This window comes from Elephas maximus, chromosome 7 (assembly GCF_024166365.1).
Source record: "Elephas maximus indicus isolate mEleMax1 chromosome 7, mEleMax1 primary haplotype, whole genome shotgun sequence".
Taxonomy (NCBI): Eukaryota; Metazoa; Chordata; class Mammalia; order Proboscidea; family Elephantidae; genus Elephas; species Elephas maximus.
Genome location: NC_064825.1, coordinates 58,886,246 through 58,902,920, shown reverse-complemented (window position 1 = coordinate 58,902,920; position 16,675 = coordinate 58,886,246). Strand labels below are relative to the sequence as shown.

Below are 16,675 nucleotides of genomic sequence, written 5' to 3'. Positions count from 1 at the left end.
CAAAAAGGAAAAAAGAAAAGTGTCCCCAGGGAGACCACCAGCATGGCAGCTTGGACTGGGGAAGTGGTTCCAACCTGAATGGTGATTCACAGCTTGTTAAGAAGTAGTGGAGATGGCACACAGAGCCAGATGTTCAAAAGAATGGAAAAGAAGAAGATGAGAGAGAGAGAAGAAACAAGCAAAAGCCAAAAAAAAAAAAAAAAAAAAAGCAACAACTGCAGGGTAAAAAAAAAAAATGGCGCTGAAGGAGCCAGCTGATGTAGGCAGGGTGAATCTAAGTGGCAAGGAAGAAGAACGGTGGGAGGTGGGAAAGCATGTATCACTGGTTACTGTGTACTCTGTCTCTGCAGGTAGCTCCATGAAGCTGCCTTCCTGTAGTCTCTGTCCACTGTTCTTGGTGGCTGAAGAGGCCAAGATGGTGAATAAGTGCCATGTTAGCTAATAGGGAACCTCCACTCCATATCTCTCCTCACTTTCTGTTCTCTGTCAGTTTCTTATTGCATTCAGTGCTTGGCTGAGTTCTTTATCCCATCATTGGATGCTTAGGGTTCCAGAATCAATGTTAGTCTCTGTTTTACTTAGTTTTTTGGGTCTTTGCTGCAGAAGGTGGCGTGGTGCTTCTGTCTATAGCACTGTGTTGGCTCCCACCATCTCTCTTTAAATATTTTCTCCACTTTTTATTTGAGTTTTTTGTCCTTTTATTATTGACTTGTAAAAGGTTTATTCTGGATAAAAATTCATTGTCAAATATTTGTGCTACAAACATTTTCTTAGAGACTATGACTTGCATTTTTATCATTTTTCATTAGTCCCTTTTGAAAAGAAATTTTTTTTATTGTATTTTATAATTTATTTTATTTTTTGTTGTTGCTGAGAATATACACAGCAGAACATGCACCAGTTCAACACTTTCTACATGTACACTTCAGTGACATTGATAACATTCTTTAAGTTGTGCAACCATTCTCACCCTCCTTATCTGAACTCTTCCTCTCCCATTAACATAAACTCCCTATCCTCTTAAGTTTCCTATGGAATCTTTCAAGTTGCTGTTGTCAATTTGATTCCCTATAGATAGTTCTTAAAAGAGTAGAGTGCTCAAGGCAGACATTTTTTTACTAGTTAAGCTAAACTATTGTTTGATTTAAAGAAGACTTCAGGGATTATTTTTGGTTTAAGATTTAAAAATTATCTCAGAGCAATAGTTTCAGGAGTTTATTCAACCCTCCATGGCTCCAGAAAATTTGGATTCCATGAGAGTTTGAAATTCCGTTCTGCATTTTCTCCCTTTTCTTCAGGATTCTTCCATAAAATCTTTGATCAAAATATTCAGTAATGTTAGCTGGGCACCATCCAATTCTTCTGGTCTAATGGAAAAGAAGGCAGTTGTTTCTGGAGACAGTTAGCCACACATTCCATATCCTCCTCCTATTCCTGACTCTCCTTCCTCTGTTGTTCCAGCAAATAGAGACCAATTGGTGTACCTTGGATGGCTGCTTGCAAGCTTTTAAGACCCCAGGCATTGTGAAACAAACTAGGAGGTAGAACAGAACCACTAAACATGGCATTAGGCTAAGTAACTGGGACGTCCCATGAAACCAAAAAACTAAACCTCCAAATCAAGGAACCCATGAGGTGTTTGGTTGTGCTCAAGCAGCCTCAGCAGCTGTTTTTTTTTTGTTGTTGTTGTAAATATATCTATCAAACGACTTTTGCCAGTTCAACTCTTTATAGGTACACACTTATTGACAGCAATTGTGTTAACCATCTGCGCAACACTACCCTCAATCAGTGCAATTTTTCCATCACCATACACTGAAACTCATTGCTCCAAAAGCAATAATCCTACTTTCTCCACCCCAGTAAACATTAATAAATTTTGTTCTTTATACATTTGCCTGTTCTTGTCTTTTTATATAAGTGATGTCATACAATATTCGTCCTTTTGAGATTGATTTATTTCAAGCAGCATAATTTCTTCAAGCTACAGCCATACTGTAGCACGTACCAAGACTTCATTTCCTCACTGGCTGAGTAGTATTCCAGTGTACGTACGTATTACATTTTGTTCATCCATTTATGCGTCGATTGGCATTTAGGTTGTTTCCACATTTTGCTATCATGAATTATGCTGTAATGAACACTGGCTTGCATATGTCTGCTTGCACCACTGCTTTCAAGTCCTTTGGGTATAGTACTAGCAGTGAAATTGCTGGGTCATGCAGTAGTTCTATTTTTATATTTTTGAGGAACCACCACACTGTTTTCCACAAGGGCTATACTATTTTGCCTTCCCACCAGCAAAGAACAATGTCCCAGTGTCCCCATATCCCCACCAACATTTGTTATTATTATTATTATTTTAATTTTAACTATCCCAGTTGGATCTACAATCAACACCCCTGGAAGCAGCAATCAAGAATTCAAAAGATGCATTGCATTGGGTAAATCTGCTGCGAAGGACTTCTTTAAAGTGTTGAAGAGCAAAGATGTCACCTCGAAGACTAAAATGTACCTGACTGAAGCCATGGTATTTTCAATCGCATCATATGCATGTGAAAGCTGGACAATGAATAAGGAGACCAAAGAAAAATTGATGCCTTTCAGCTGTGGTGTTGGTGAAGAATATTGAATATACCATGGACTGCCAATTTTATTTTATTTAGCCGAAAGAAAGAACAAATCTGTCTTGGAAGAAGTACAACCAGAATGCTCCTTAGAAGCAAGATGGCAAGGCTGCTTTTTACATACTTTGGACATGTTGTCAGGAGGGATCCGTCCCTGGAGAAGGACATCATGCTTGGCGGAGTACAAGGTCAGCGGAAAGGAGGAAGACCCTCAACGAGGTGGACTGATGCAGTGGCTGCAACAATGAGCTCAAGCATAACAACGATAGTAAGGATGGCACAGGACCCGGCAGTGTTTCCTTCTGTTGTGCATAGGGTCGCTATGAGTTCGGACCTATTCGATGGCACCTAATAACAACGACAACAACATCCCAGTGGGAGATAAATGGCATCTCATTGTTTTCTATTTTACATCTTTTTATTGTGTTTGGTGGCCATTTGAATGCCCTCTTTGGTAAAATGTCTGTTCAGTTCCTTTGCTGTTTTTTAATTCGGTTATTTTGTATTTCTGTTGGTAAGTTGCCAAAGTTTTATATAAATATTTGGTTACAAGTGCTTTTATTTTTTAGCCCATTTTATATATATATATATATATTTTTTTTTTTTTAATGCAGTTCGTGTTTTTTGTTTTTTGTTTTTTTGCATACTATCTAAACAATAACTCCTTCTCCAGGGTTAGAATAAGTTTCTTCTAGAGATTTTATAGTTTTAGATTTTATGTTTAGGACTCTGACCAATCATTCTGAGTTAATTTGTCTTCTTCTTCTTCTGCTTCTTTTTATTTATTGATTTATTTGGTATGGTGTGAAGTAGGAGCCCTGGTGGCACAACTGTTAAGCACTTTGCTGCTAACTGAAAGGTGGGTGGTTCAAACCCACTCAGCCACTCCCCAGAAGAAAGACCTGTCAATCTGTTCACATAAAAGATTAAAAAATTACAGCCTAGAAAACCTTTTGGGACAGAGTTCTACTAGGTCACATGGGTCAAAAATCAACTCAGCAGCACCTAACAACAACGTGGTGTGAAGTAAGATTTAACGTTTCAGTTGATGTTCAGTTATTTTAGCACCTTCTCTTGAAAACACTCTCCTCATTGAATTTCTTTTGTTGAAAATGAGGTAAGAAGTAAGGATTTTTAACACCGTTTCCTTGTTCCTTGACATTTTTAATACATGAAGTACTTGAGAACATGTTTACGCATAGGTATCAGGGCACTTTATTTCTCAGCACTCCTCAATAAAAACCTATTTGGGGGAAATACACTTCCTATAGTCTGATTTGTACCAAAACTTTCCCTTTTCTTCCTGTCACATTATGTTCTGATTGCTGCCATAACCCAAGTAATGTTTAAAGAAGGTGCAAATATCAATGAGAGGGAGATAAAATATATTTCTATGTTAGAAAGCAATAAATGTATAGTAGAAAGATAAAGATAGATGCAGATAGGTAATGAATCGTATGATAAGTTCCAAGCCAGTATCTTTTCTCTATTTCAAGGCACTACATGTAGGTTGGCCATAAGTTTTATTTCCTTATCCACTCTTTTGACGTAGTCATTAGTTGCAATTCTGCCCAATTCTCAGGGGAAAAATATTATCTCTTTTATTGTATTAAACCCTATACGTCAGGTCTACTTTGTTACATGGAGTCACTATGAGTCGAAAATCAACTCAATTTAAATGGAAGTTTAAAGCTCTTTCTCTTCTTTTTTTGCTCTGTAATATACTATGACATGGGTCTTGTAGCTCTTTACTGACTTTTTATTTGTAGAGATATTTTGGTTTTGATGGTTAACAACCCAATTTTAACTAGTTTAAAATAGCGGTAATATGTTTCTTTATGTGACTTCACAGGTCAGGGAATAGATACGACTAGATGCTTTGGTTCAAAAGTATTGTCGTGTTCCTGAGCTTTTCTCCTTCTATAAGCTTTGTTTCCCTCTCTACACTGGATTAATTCCTCGGGAAAAATCTCTTTACTCGTGACAGTGAGATGTTAGCATTACCAAATCTTACAACTTATGATCCAAAAACTCTGTGTACCAAGGGTCTAAAGGAGCCTTGGTGGCTCTCTGGTTAAGCTCTTGGCTGCTAACTGGAAAGTCGGTGGTTCTAACCCACCAGCTGCTCCATGAGAGAAAGATGTAGCAGTCTGCATCCATAAAGATTACAGCTTAGGAAACCCTATGGGACAGTTCCACTCTGTTCTGTAGGGTTGCTATGAGTTGGAATTGACTCAATGCCAATGGGTGTCATACGGTATGCTACCAAGGTCCAAAAATCAAATCTAAGGTCAGACTGTGTCTAACTTGGATAATATTTCAACTCTCAATAGGAGAAAGAGATGGGGTGAGATTCTCTGATTAACATCCTAACCAGGATCAAATTGAATACCGGTATTGTGCTTTGTCCAAGAAGGATGCTAGACAAAAAACCGTATATCTACTACAGTGACCTCTTCCTCCCCTCCTACCCGCCCTCCGGACACACACACACACACACACACACTTCTTACAGGGACTGATAATGGGAGAGAAAGACTACAAGTGCTTTTAACCCAGAGTCTTCATTAAATATTTACCTGTTATTTAAGAAATTGTTACCAAAAATCTGGATTGTCAAAATTTTTTATGTCTCTTCTACTGCTAAATTAGGAACCATAGTAAATTATTCTTTATTTAAGAGACCATATTAATGAGCTTTGATTCTGAATAAAAGGGTCCATAGAAAGGCTGGCATAGAAGAACTGGAAGAGGGGAAATTCTAAATTTATCTCTGCAATAAATTACTGGGAGTTTGAAGTATTGCTGCTAACAGCTTGAAGATACTCTTTTGGGTTCCTCAACTCAAGAAATGGGAGGATTAGTAGAAATGAATTCCTAGAATAAAATTTCTCAAATATTTTTCCAAGGATTGTCTTCATCAAATTTACCCAAATTACTAAAAACAAAGAAACCAAATCAATTGCCACCAAGTTGATTCTGACTCATAGTGACCCTGTGGAACAAAGTACAACTGCCTCATAGAGTTTCCAAGGCTGTAAATCTTTACGGAAGTGGACTGCCACATCATTTTCCTGTGAGGCGGCTGGTGAGTTTGAACAACCAGCGTTTCAATTAGCAGCCGCACTCTTAACCAATGCACTACCAGACTCCTATCCTAGATTACTAGTTATGAGAAGAAAAGTCTTAATACCAGACTGTCTAATTTAGTATCTCAGTATGCAAGGCCAAGGATATTTTATTGATTATTTTCTTTTCTGTGATTACACAATTACAAGAACCAGCCCTGTCTGTCATGGGTTATTAGATATTTTTACCCTGGAAGAGATAAAAGCTGTGCTTGATTCCTTTAATTAGTGCTCCTGGAATCCCCACTCCTGCAGCATTATCTATTTATCCCATTAAAATTAGGATAGTTCTTGACACCATAGCATCCTTCAATCATAAGAAATGAATTCTGTTTAAAGAGACTATGAGTTGCATTAAGACTTTATCCCCAAATACTGATTTTAATATTTTTTACAGAAAGAATATTTTAATACCTTTCACAAAAATAAATGACACCTATTTATTTAAGAATGTTATTTGTGTTTAGTCTAAATACAAGTATTTCCTATGCAAATTTATCTTCAATGTTATATTGCACACCAGAAAGGAAACATTGTGTTTAACAACATAGCATACAAAGCATTTAGGCCAGAAAAACTTGATGGCTCTTAAATTCCCCATTTTGAAGGAAGACAAGAAATAAAGAGTAAAACTTAAAGAATTTCTCCAAATCAAGTACTTAGAATCAGATTTCTTTAGAAAGGAAGATCATCACCACCCGATCTCGGATCTGCTTGGTTCTCACTCCATAAATAATGGGGTTAAGAGAAGGCGGAATGATCACATATAAATTAGCCAGGAGGATGTGGATATAATGGGGGACATTGTGACCAAATCGATGGGTCATAAAGGAGAAAAATGCTGGAGTGAAGAAAGCTAAAATGACACACACATGGGACCCACAAGTATTGAGAGCCTTATGCCTGGCATCCAAGGAAGGGAGCTTGAAAACAATATGCAGAATCTTCACGTAGGAGATAGCAATCAAAATAACACCAAAAAGAATCATAGAAATAAGAATTAATCCAAATAATATGTTGATTCTTATACTGACACAAGCCAAACGGGCAATGCCCATGTGTTCACAATAGGTGTGGGGGATAATATAATGTCCACAGAATGAAAGCCTCAGAAGGAGAAATACTAGTGGAATAAGCAAAACGACATTTGTCAGAATCCCTGCTACACCAATGATACCAATCCTTTTGCTGGTGAGAATTGCGTTGTACCGGAGAGGGTGGCAGATGGCCATATAGCGGTCAAAAGACATGGCCACAAGCATGAATGCTTCAGAGCCTGTAAACATGTGTATAAAGAACATTTGAGCTAAGCAGCCACCAAAGGCAATCTTGCTCAGGCCAAACCAGAAGATGCCCAGCATTTTGGGAATGGTGGCAGTGGACAGGCCCAGGTCAGTCATAGCCAACATGGCCAATAAATAGAACATGGGCTGGTGGAGGCTCTGCTCAGTCTGGATCACAAACAGGATGATAATATTCCCCAGAAGGGCAATCAGATACACTGCACCAAATGGGAGGCCAAGCCAGAGCTGTATATTTTCCAGTCCTGGGATTCCCAATAGCAGGAACGATGAGGGGTGAATCCATGAGCTATTGACTGGGGACATTCTGGCAAGTCTCACTTGATCACACTCATTTGAAGCAATGTGCGGTTTCATATAAGGCTCCCCAATACCTAATCAATCCTGTCAATATAGAATAAGAACAAAAAAGATATAATTAGTGTATTTTTCTTGGAGTCCAGAAGAGAGATGAGATTTCCTCCCACTTCAATTTTTCTCTTATACTTCTCATTGATATACATGGCAAATGAAGGAGAATATTCCTTAAGAGACCATATTAATGAGCTTTGATTCTGAATCAAAGGGTCCATAGAAAGGCTGGTATAGAAGTACTGGAAAGGGGAAATTTTTTAATTTATCTCTGCAATAAGTTCCTGGGAGTTTGGAGTTTTGCTGCCAACAGCTTGAAGATATTTTTGAACATCAGACCAGGTTACCTAAGTTAACTTTAATGAAAACATAGGCCAAGAGTTTGATATAGCATTCTATGTCAGCCGCTAATTTTTGAAATTTTTAATTATAAATTAGGAGAAAATGCAGACATTGGTATCGCACTGATAGATGATTATAGGCTGGGATCTTAATCACATATTGTATATTTCAGAAGAACCCTTTAAAGGTTATGTATTTGACAAGAAATATGAGTTAATTATATGTCTCTGAGCATTTCCACTTATGTCGAGTAGACCTTTTATTGTATTGCTCCGTATCGCCTATCCCTTTCTTTCACCTACTCGCTAATGCCTCATAATTTTATAAATCTGTTTTGTTCTTTTGCCTTAATTTTTATGTTTTTGTATGCTTTTCATCAATAAGTTAAGATATGTGCCTTTTCCTTTGAGGTAAGAACTCATCCTCTATCAAACCATTGAATTCACAAATTCAATACAATGTAGTCTATCTTAGCTCAGGAATGCCCACTATTCAAATACACTGCCAAACACTTAAAGCAATGACAGAATCCTAAAGAGCTGATGGAATCCTTCAGGCTCCATATTTTTTCTCCCTATTCCTGGCAACAAGGAGCCCTTGCTGTTAACCAAAAGATCAGTGGTTTTGACATTCTGCTTCCATAAAGATAACAGCTTTGGAAACCCTGTGGGGCAGTTCTACCCTGTCCTATGGGATTGCTATGAACCAGAATTGACTAGACAGCAATGGATATTCCTGCAACAGACACTGTGTAGACCATTTTATTTTTAAACAATTCAAATTACTTAGCACTTTGTGACTAATCTGAAAATCATGGTTATTATGATTTCTTCTACTATCATCCTTGTTACTTGTTGCTGTTGTTAGATACCGTAGATTCAGTTCCAACTCTTTGTGACACTAGATACAACAGAATGAAATGATGTCTGGTCCTACACCATATTCATAATCATTGTTATGCTTGAGCCCATTGTTGCAGCCCCTGTGTCAATCCACCTCATTGAGGATCTTCCTCTTTTTCACTGACCCTCCACTTTACCAAACATGATGTCCTTCTCCAGGGACAGGTTCCTCCTGATAACATGTCCAAAGGATGTGAGACAAAGTCTTGCCATTCTTGCTTCTAATGGGCATTCTGGCTGTACTTCTTCCAAGACAGATTTGTTCTTCTGGCAGTCCATTGTATATTCACTATTCTTCACCAACAAAGTAGCTCAAAGGTTTCAATTCTTCTTTGGTCTTCCTTATTCATTGTCTAGCTGTCACATGCATATGAGGTGATTGAAAACATCATGGCTTTGGTCAGGTTCACCTTAGTCCTTAAAGTGACATCTTTGCTTTTTAACACTCTAAAGAGGTCTTTTGCAGCAGATTTGCCCAATGTAATACGTTGTTTGATTTCTTGACTGCTGCTTCCTTGTCACATAGAAGAGAACAACTTTAAAAGAGATAATAAAACCATATAATTTTAAATATTATTCATCTTACAAGGAAATGTCAGAGCTATTACACATCTTGCAACTCACATAAACACCATGAGAAAACAGGACAGATTCTGATTCCTAAATAAATAAGTTTCATATGCCTGGATCACAGGTGCATGTCTCCATCCTCAAAACGAAGCTGCCCTGTCAGTAGTCCAGTTCTCTGACCATCTGCTATCCCTAGGATTCTGTCCAAATGCATCATCCTTTATTCACTGGACTTCTGTATGATCTCAAGTGTTTAGCCTTTTATTCAGTTCCTTGAGCTGCATTACTCATCATGATCAGCACCTGTATGTTTCCTCTCAATTTACTGTGTCTTATTTTCTATTTTCTCTTGCATATTTTACTAACCTATTGGGTCTAAATTCACATATCTGAAGAAGAGAGAACCAAGAATGAGTATGTTCTTAATCACAATCCACAAAGACTAACCTTTTTAAGATGATGAGACAGGATTTAAAATGGGAGACATGTCCTCTTCCTAGGAGCCATGGAAGCCAGGACTCTGCATAACACAGTGCACTCCAGACCAATTTTAGGAACAAGAGAAACATAACTCTGTGACCATGTGATCTGTGAGAGAATACAGAATGGATATTTGATGAAATCTCTAAATATGGAAATGTACCTGTTGGAGATACCTCCCAAAAGAGGTGTGAGCAAAAAAAAAAAAAAAAAAAAAGAAGAGTCAGCATCATCCTCCTATTGGGCCTCCAAATCTGCCTTTAATGAAACACTCTCAGTAAGGCCTTTACTGATCTCAGTACAATGACTTATGGTATTCTCTCTCAGGACTCTATTATTCTACTAACTCTAATCAAGGTGGTGGGTACACCTTCATATGTGTGTTTGTTTGATCGGTATTTGAGTTCCTATTTAATTCTAAGCTTGGTATGGGGCTTACTTTATTCAGCATTATTTCTCCAGGATAGCATCTGGCAGGTAGTTGCCACTGAAAACATATTTGTGAACAAAAGATTAATAATTAGGTAATTATTAGCTTGACCTCCTGCTCAGAATATCTCAAGAAAAGAAGGAAACAGAAATCACACAATATTTCTGGGTATAAATACAGGAGAAATGAGCAGGGTATCCGTAATCTTTATATACCCAAAGATGACTCTTTGATCAGAGGCTTTCCTGACAAGGGGGACTATGAGTGGGTCTGTGATGTAATAAAGGGAGAATAAAGGGCAGGTATTTTGAAATGATTTTAGTAAAAGTAGGTGACTATTACAACCAATCAGAAGATGGAAGTAAAATGATAGCTGTATTTATTTATGTATAACTTACCCTTTTGATAGAACAACCTGCCTTTTGGACTGCCCCTTGGCATCAATGATATAGCCATAAATTTTCCTGGTGTTGATCCATTTGCCAAAGTCTAAGTAATTCAGTCTTTTATAAGGTGACCTTGATTTCAGTATATAAATAGAATTAATATCTATACATATATTAAAACACCTAAATAAATAGAATTGCGCATGAAACAGAATAATTGTGACAGAAACTCTGAAATCTGTAATCAAAGCCTTAGGCTGGAGAACGAATTCAGGAGGTCTTCAACCCTGGTGGAGTAGAGGTTAAGTTCTATGGCTGCTAACCAAAAAGACGTCAGTTCGAATCCACCAGGCGCTCCTTGGAAACTCTATGGGGCAGTTCTACTTTGCCCTATAGGGTCGCTATGAGTCACAATCAGCTCGACCGCCATGGGTTTGGTTTGGTTTTGGTTTTCAAGAACATGAGCAAGTAGGATAAGAATTGCTGAATAACAACCTCATTCTGCATTATGCCATCTAGAAGATTCTCATCCTTACATAAAATGAACAACAACTGTTTTGGAGCCAGAAATGTTATTCATTTTATATTCAGAAATACTTAGCAAAATAGGGCCTCTCAATGAGACTAGAATTATCTTTCCACAACTCTGAGCAAGCCTAGTTCAGGAACAGATGCATATTTCTTTCATAGACTCATTTGTCTCTATCTGGGGAAAATTTTGGAGAGAGTATATTAAAAATACTCAGGTTACATGCTATTCAAGAGAGTTATCATTGTGAGAATTATATGCTGGAATATAGCAGCTCCTTTAAGATTCGCTCTCTCAACCTATACCATAGAGAAAAAAAAAAGAGGGAAAGAAATGGAGAAAGAGAGAAGAGAAACTCTTATATTCTGGAAAAGAGAGAAATAAAAGATTACCTTTCTTTTTCCAAAAAAGGCCCTGATATTAGCAGGGTACTAAAAGAGCAATTGGCCAGGAGAGTAAGTAAATGATAGACTGAGAGATTTCTTCTGGTAAGAATTGAAATTGTTATAATGAAGGAAAGGGTATGTCATCTTACAAAACTCATATACTTTTTTAAGTTGCGGGATGGTTTTACCCACAGCTTATATACTTAATGTTAAAACATCTTGATCCTATCAAGGATTGTAAATGTGTATGAAAACAGGTGGCCATACCTTCACACTTCAGAATGTAAAAAATCTCACTGTGTGTTATCAAGACAATACATAAAAATATTTGGGTGCTGGATGTTTTCAACTATTGTTGCTATTTACCACTAAATGCTTTGCTATGTCTTCTCCTAGTTAATATTTCTATAATAGATGAAGTTAATGGAGGATTAAAATACAGTCAAGTCCTCATGCTCCCAGTGATGGTGTCTCCCCAATCTCTGTTATACGTATAGTGCAGCTGAGCTAATACCCACTTACCAGCCTGCATTACAGCCAATATTGAGGGAATCTGAAATCCCTGATTAATGACTTCCCCAAGTGTTAACTCTGTAACTGTGGTCCAAGGAGGAAAGTTTACCTGGGACTGAAAATATTTCCCCTGATTATGAGTATCTGCTGTACTGGGGCTTCACAGGACTAGAATGTGAGAGACAAAGAATTCACGAGTTCTGACTACAGTTTTATGAGCCTCTTAAAAGGTACACATTCAAGTGAACCCCCTGTGACATTCATGTTTCTCTACGTACTTTCCCCAACTGTTAGGTTCCCCCCCTGTAACTGCCCTACTATTTCTGATTACTCCCTTGCCTTCTGTCCCATGGGAAGGAAGTCAAAGTGTAAGTTTCTACTTCACCAGGCATGTTGTTTTCCTTAATGACAATGCCACTTTTTTTCAGCAAATATCAGTTACTTGATCTAGAAATCACTTAAACCACTGAGCACTTATTGGAGGCTTATTGTGTTCTCAGTTCTGTCTCTGTATCTGTGATTTTTTGCCCAAGAAGATTATATTTGAATTGCGTAGATAATATTAACCATTTATGATACACAAATAATTAAATTTTAAGTTACATGGTGCTAACTACAAAGGAACAGACATTCAGAGAAGCATAAAATCTTCTAGGGTTTCTAACCACTGTTTCTAGTAGTAAGGGGTTGGAGGAGGTCTAATAAAAAGTTCAAGGAAAAGGAAATAAGATATATTTAAGTATATCACAGAGAAATAATACACCGTGTGTGGCCTAAAAAAATCACAGAGAACAAGTACACCCTATGATGTAAGAGGAAATACCTGTGCCTGTTGATTCAGTGACATAAGGAACCCAAAATAGAGACATGTGTATTACAGTAGATACGTGCTCCACAGAGTCTTCAATGGCCAATTTTTCGGAAGTGGACTTCCAGATCTTTCTTCCCAGGTGCCTTTGGTGGATTCAAAGCACCAGTCTTTTGGTTAGCAAGGAATGCATGAACCATTTGCAGCACGAAGGATCTCTCTCTCTGTCCACATATATATACATACATATGTATACGTACATATACACACATATTTGTAATAATTATGAAATGAATTGGAAAGCTTTCCGTATTTATAAAAAAAATTCCCTATTTAATAAAAAAAATTTCTTATCATTTGCGTGGCATGTTTTCTTAAGCTTTTATTTTCAATCATTCCATGTCCTATATGAAGAGTGCTTTCTTTTTAACCCATTTTAACGAGATTAGTCTATTAGAGATTTTTAGCCATTTACATATAATTTAAATGTTGACATATTTTGATTTTAATCTAATATCTTGCTGTTTCTTTTTAGTGATATCCCTGCTTTATATTTCTTTTTGAATTCTTCCCTTTTTTGCGTCATCTAAATATATGTTGTTAATACATTTCCCTCTACAAAATTGTTATTTATAAAGTCCCTTGTTACATTTTTAGTCATGGAGTTTCTTATTCTACCCTCTTCATGACATCTGTCTCCCTCTACATATATAGTAAACTACATGTTTTTTTTACCCTTCCCTATGTTGACATTTGCATACTTTCTATTGACTTGTTTCACTACCCTGTATTCCACTCTAATTAATGTTTTCTGTCTAATGATTCTTAATGATTTCTTAATTTCAGATAAAATATTTTTTATTGTTCAAATGTCTATTTGTATCTCGTGTACAGATTACAATTCTCCAGTGTTGTTAACGTTTTTTCATTTATTTTGCCTGCCTATTTCCCTGTTAAAAAAAAAATTAATCAATGTGATTTTAAATCTGTCCGTTTGTGGGTTTTATTATTATTATTGTATCTTTTTTCTTTCCTTGATTTTTGGGCATGGGGTCTTAGATTTAGTCTTTTGTCTAATTTTATTGCCAGACAGTAGGAGTAAAAATAAAAAGGAACTGCAAGCTCCAGATAAGGTTATCTTCTCCCTGGTAGAGTGGTAACTGACCACTTCAACCCAGTTAGGGTTGCAGTCTACTTAAGATACACTGTATGTCTAGATCACCCCTCTCCCATCAGGGTTTTCAACAGAGAGCCTGTTTTCACTGTGGCCCTCACTGTGATGGGCACACTCTAATCTCTGACACATGGCATGTCTGAAAGTTCTACTCTGCTTTTCAGTGGATTTAACATACAATTTAATCTGTCTCTTGCACAGAGCGAAATTACACGAATACCATGAGCGGAAAATTACCTGCATGCTGGAGGATTCTCAGGTGTCTAATAAAGCTACCTCTTTTTTTTTTTTTAATTTTTATTGTGCTTTAAGTGAAACTTTACGAATCACGTCAGTCTCTTATACAAAAAATTTGTATACCCTTTGCTATATACTAGTAGTTGATCTCCCTCTAATGAGACAGCACACTCCTTCCCTCCACTCTCTACTTCTGTGTCCATTCAGCCAGTTTCTGACCCTTTGCCTCTCATCTCCTCCCCAGAGAGTAGCTGCCCACATAGTCTCATGTGTCTACTTGATCCAAGAAGCTCATTCTTCACCAGTATCATTTTCTATCCCTTTGTCCAGTCCAACCCCTGTCTGAAGAGTTGACTTTGCGAATGGTTCCAGTCTTGGGCTAACAGAAGGTCTGGGGGTCATGACCACCATGGTCCTTCTAGTCTCAGTCAGACCATTAAGTCTGGTCTTTTTATGAGAACTTGAGCATCGCACTGCTCCTCTTCTCCCTCAGGGGTTCTCTGTTGTGTTCCCTGCCAGGGTAGTCATCACTTGTAGCCAGGCACCATCTAGTTCTTCTGGTCTCAGGCTGAGGTAGTCTCTAGTTTATGGGCTCTTCCTGTTTATTGGGCTCATAATTACCTTGTGTCACGTCATATGCAAATAGAGACACTTTTACTTCTTCCTTACCAATCTGGATGCCCTTTATTTTATTTATTTTTATTAACTTTTATTGAGCTTCAAGTGAACGTTTACAAATCAAGTCAGACTGTCACATATAAGTTTATATACATCTTACTCCATACACCCACTTGCTCTCCCCCTATTGAGTCAGCCCTTCTAGTCTCTCCTTTCGTGACAATTTTGCCAGCTTCCAACTCTCTCTATGCTCCCATCCCCCCTCCAGACAGGAGATGCCAACACAGTCTCAAGTGTCCACCTGATATAATTAGCTCACTATTCATCAGCATCTCTCTCCACCCACTGTCCAGTCCCTTTCATGTCGGATGAGTTGTCTTCAGGGATGGTTCCTGTCCTGTGCCAACAGAAGGTCTGGGGACCATGACCGCCGGGATTCCTCTAGTCTCAGTCAGACCATTAAGTTTGGTCTTTTTATGAGAATTTGGGGTCTGCATCCCACTGATCTCCTGCTCCCTCAGGCGTTCTCTGTTATGCTCCCTGCCAGGGCAGTCATCGATTCTGGCCAGGCACCAACTAGTTCTTCTGGTCTCAGGATGATGTAGGTCTCTGGTTCATGTGGCCCTTTCTGTCTCTTGGGCTCTTAGTTATCGTGTGACCTTGGTGTTCTTCATTCTCCTTTGCTCCAGGTGGGTTGAGAAAAATTGATGCATCTTAGATGGCAGCTTGTTAGCATTTAAGACCCCAGATGCCACATTTCAAAGTGGGATGCAGAATGTTTTCATAATAGAATTATTTTGCCAATTGACTTAGAAGTCCCCTTAAACCATGGTCCCCAAACCCCCGCCCTTGCTCCGCTGACCTTTGAAGCATTCATTTTATCCCGGAAACTTCTTTGCTTTTGGTCCAGTCCAATTGAGCTGACCTTCCATGTATTGAGAGTTGTCCTTCCCTTCACCTAAAGCAGTTCTTATCTACTAATTCATCAGTAAAAAACCCTATCCCTCCCTCCCTCCCTCCACCCCTCGTAACCACAAAAGTATGTGTTCTTCTCCATTTATACTATTGCTCAAGATCTTATAATAGTGGTCTTATACAATATCTGTCCTTCTGCCTCTGACTAATTTCGCTCAGCATAATGTCTTCCAGGTACCTCCATGTTATGAAATGTTTCACAGATACGTCACTGTTCTTTATCGATGCGTAGTATTCCATTGTGTGAATATACCACAATTTATTTACCCATTCATCTGTTGATGGACACCTTGGTTGCTTTCAACTTTTTGCTATTTTAAACAGAGCTGCAATAAACATGGGTGTGCCTATATCTGTTTGTGTGAAGGCTCTTGTTTCTCTAGGGTATATTCCGAGGAGTGAAGAAAAAAAAATTTTTTTTTTTATGGTAGTTCTATTTCTAACTGTTTAAGATAACGCCAGATAGATTTCCAAAGTGGTTGTACCATTTTACATTCCCACCAGCAGTGTATAAGCGTTCCAATCTCTCTGCAGCCTCTGCAACATTTATTATTTTGTGTTTTTTGGATTAATGCCAGCCTTGTTGGAGTGAGAAGGAATCTCATCGTAGTTTTAATTTGCATTTCTCTAATAGCTAATGATCGAGAGCATTTTCTCATGTATCTGTTAGCTGCCTGAATATCTTCTTTAGTGAAGTCTGTGTTCATATCCTTTGCCCACTTCTTGATTGGGTTGTTTGTCTTTTTGTGGTTGAGTTTTGACAGAATCATAGATTTTAGAGATCAGGCGCTGGTCGGAGATGTCATAGCTGAAAATTCTTTCCCAGTCTGTAGGTGGTCTTTTTACTCTTTTGGTGAAGTCTTTAGATGAGCATAGGTGTTTGATTTTTTGGAGCTCCCAGTTATCTGATTTCTTTTT

General features: G+C 37.9%; 1 protein-coding gene across 1 annotated transcript; it reads right to left on the bottom strand.

Moving 5' to 3' along the window:
* Positions 1–6,420: 6,420 nt before the first annotated feature.
* LOC126079180 (olfactory receptor 52E8-like) lies at positions 6,421–7,362 on the bottom strand. Its single transcript, XM_049890093.1, has one exon. The coding sequence runs from the start codon at positions 7,360–7,362 to the stop codon at positions 6,421–6,423; it is 942 nt and encodes a 313-aa protein (XP_049746050.1).
* Between the last annotated feature and the right edge of the window lie 9,313 nt (positions 7,363–16,675).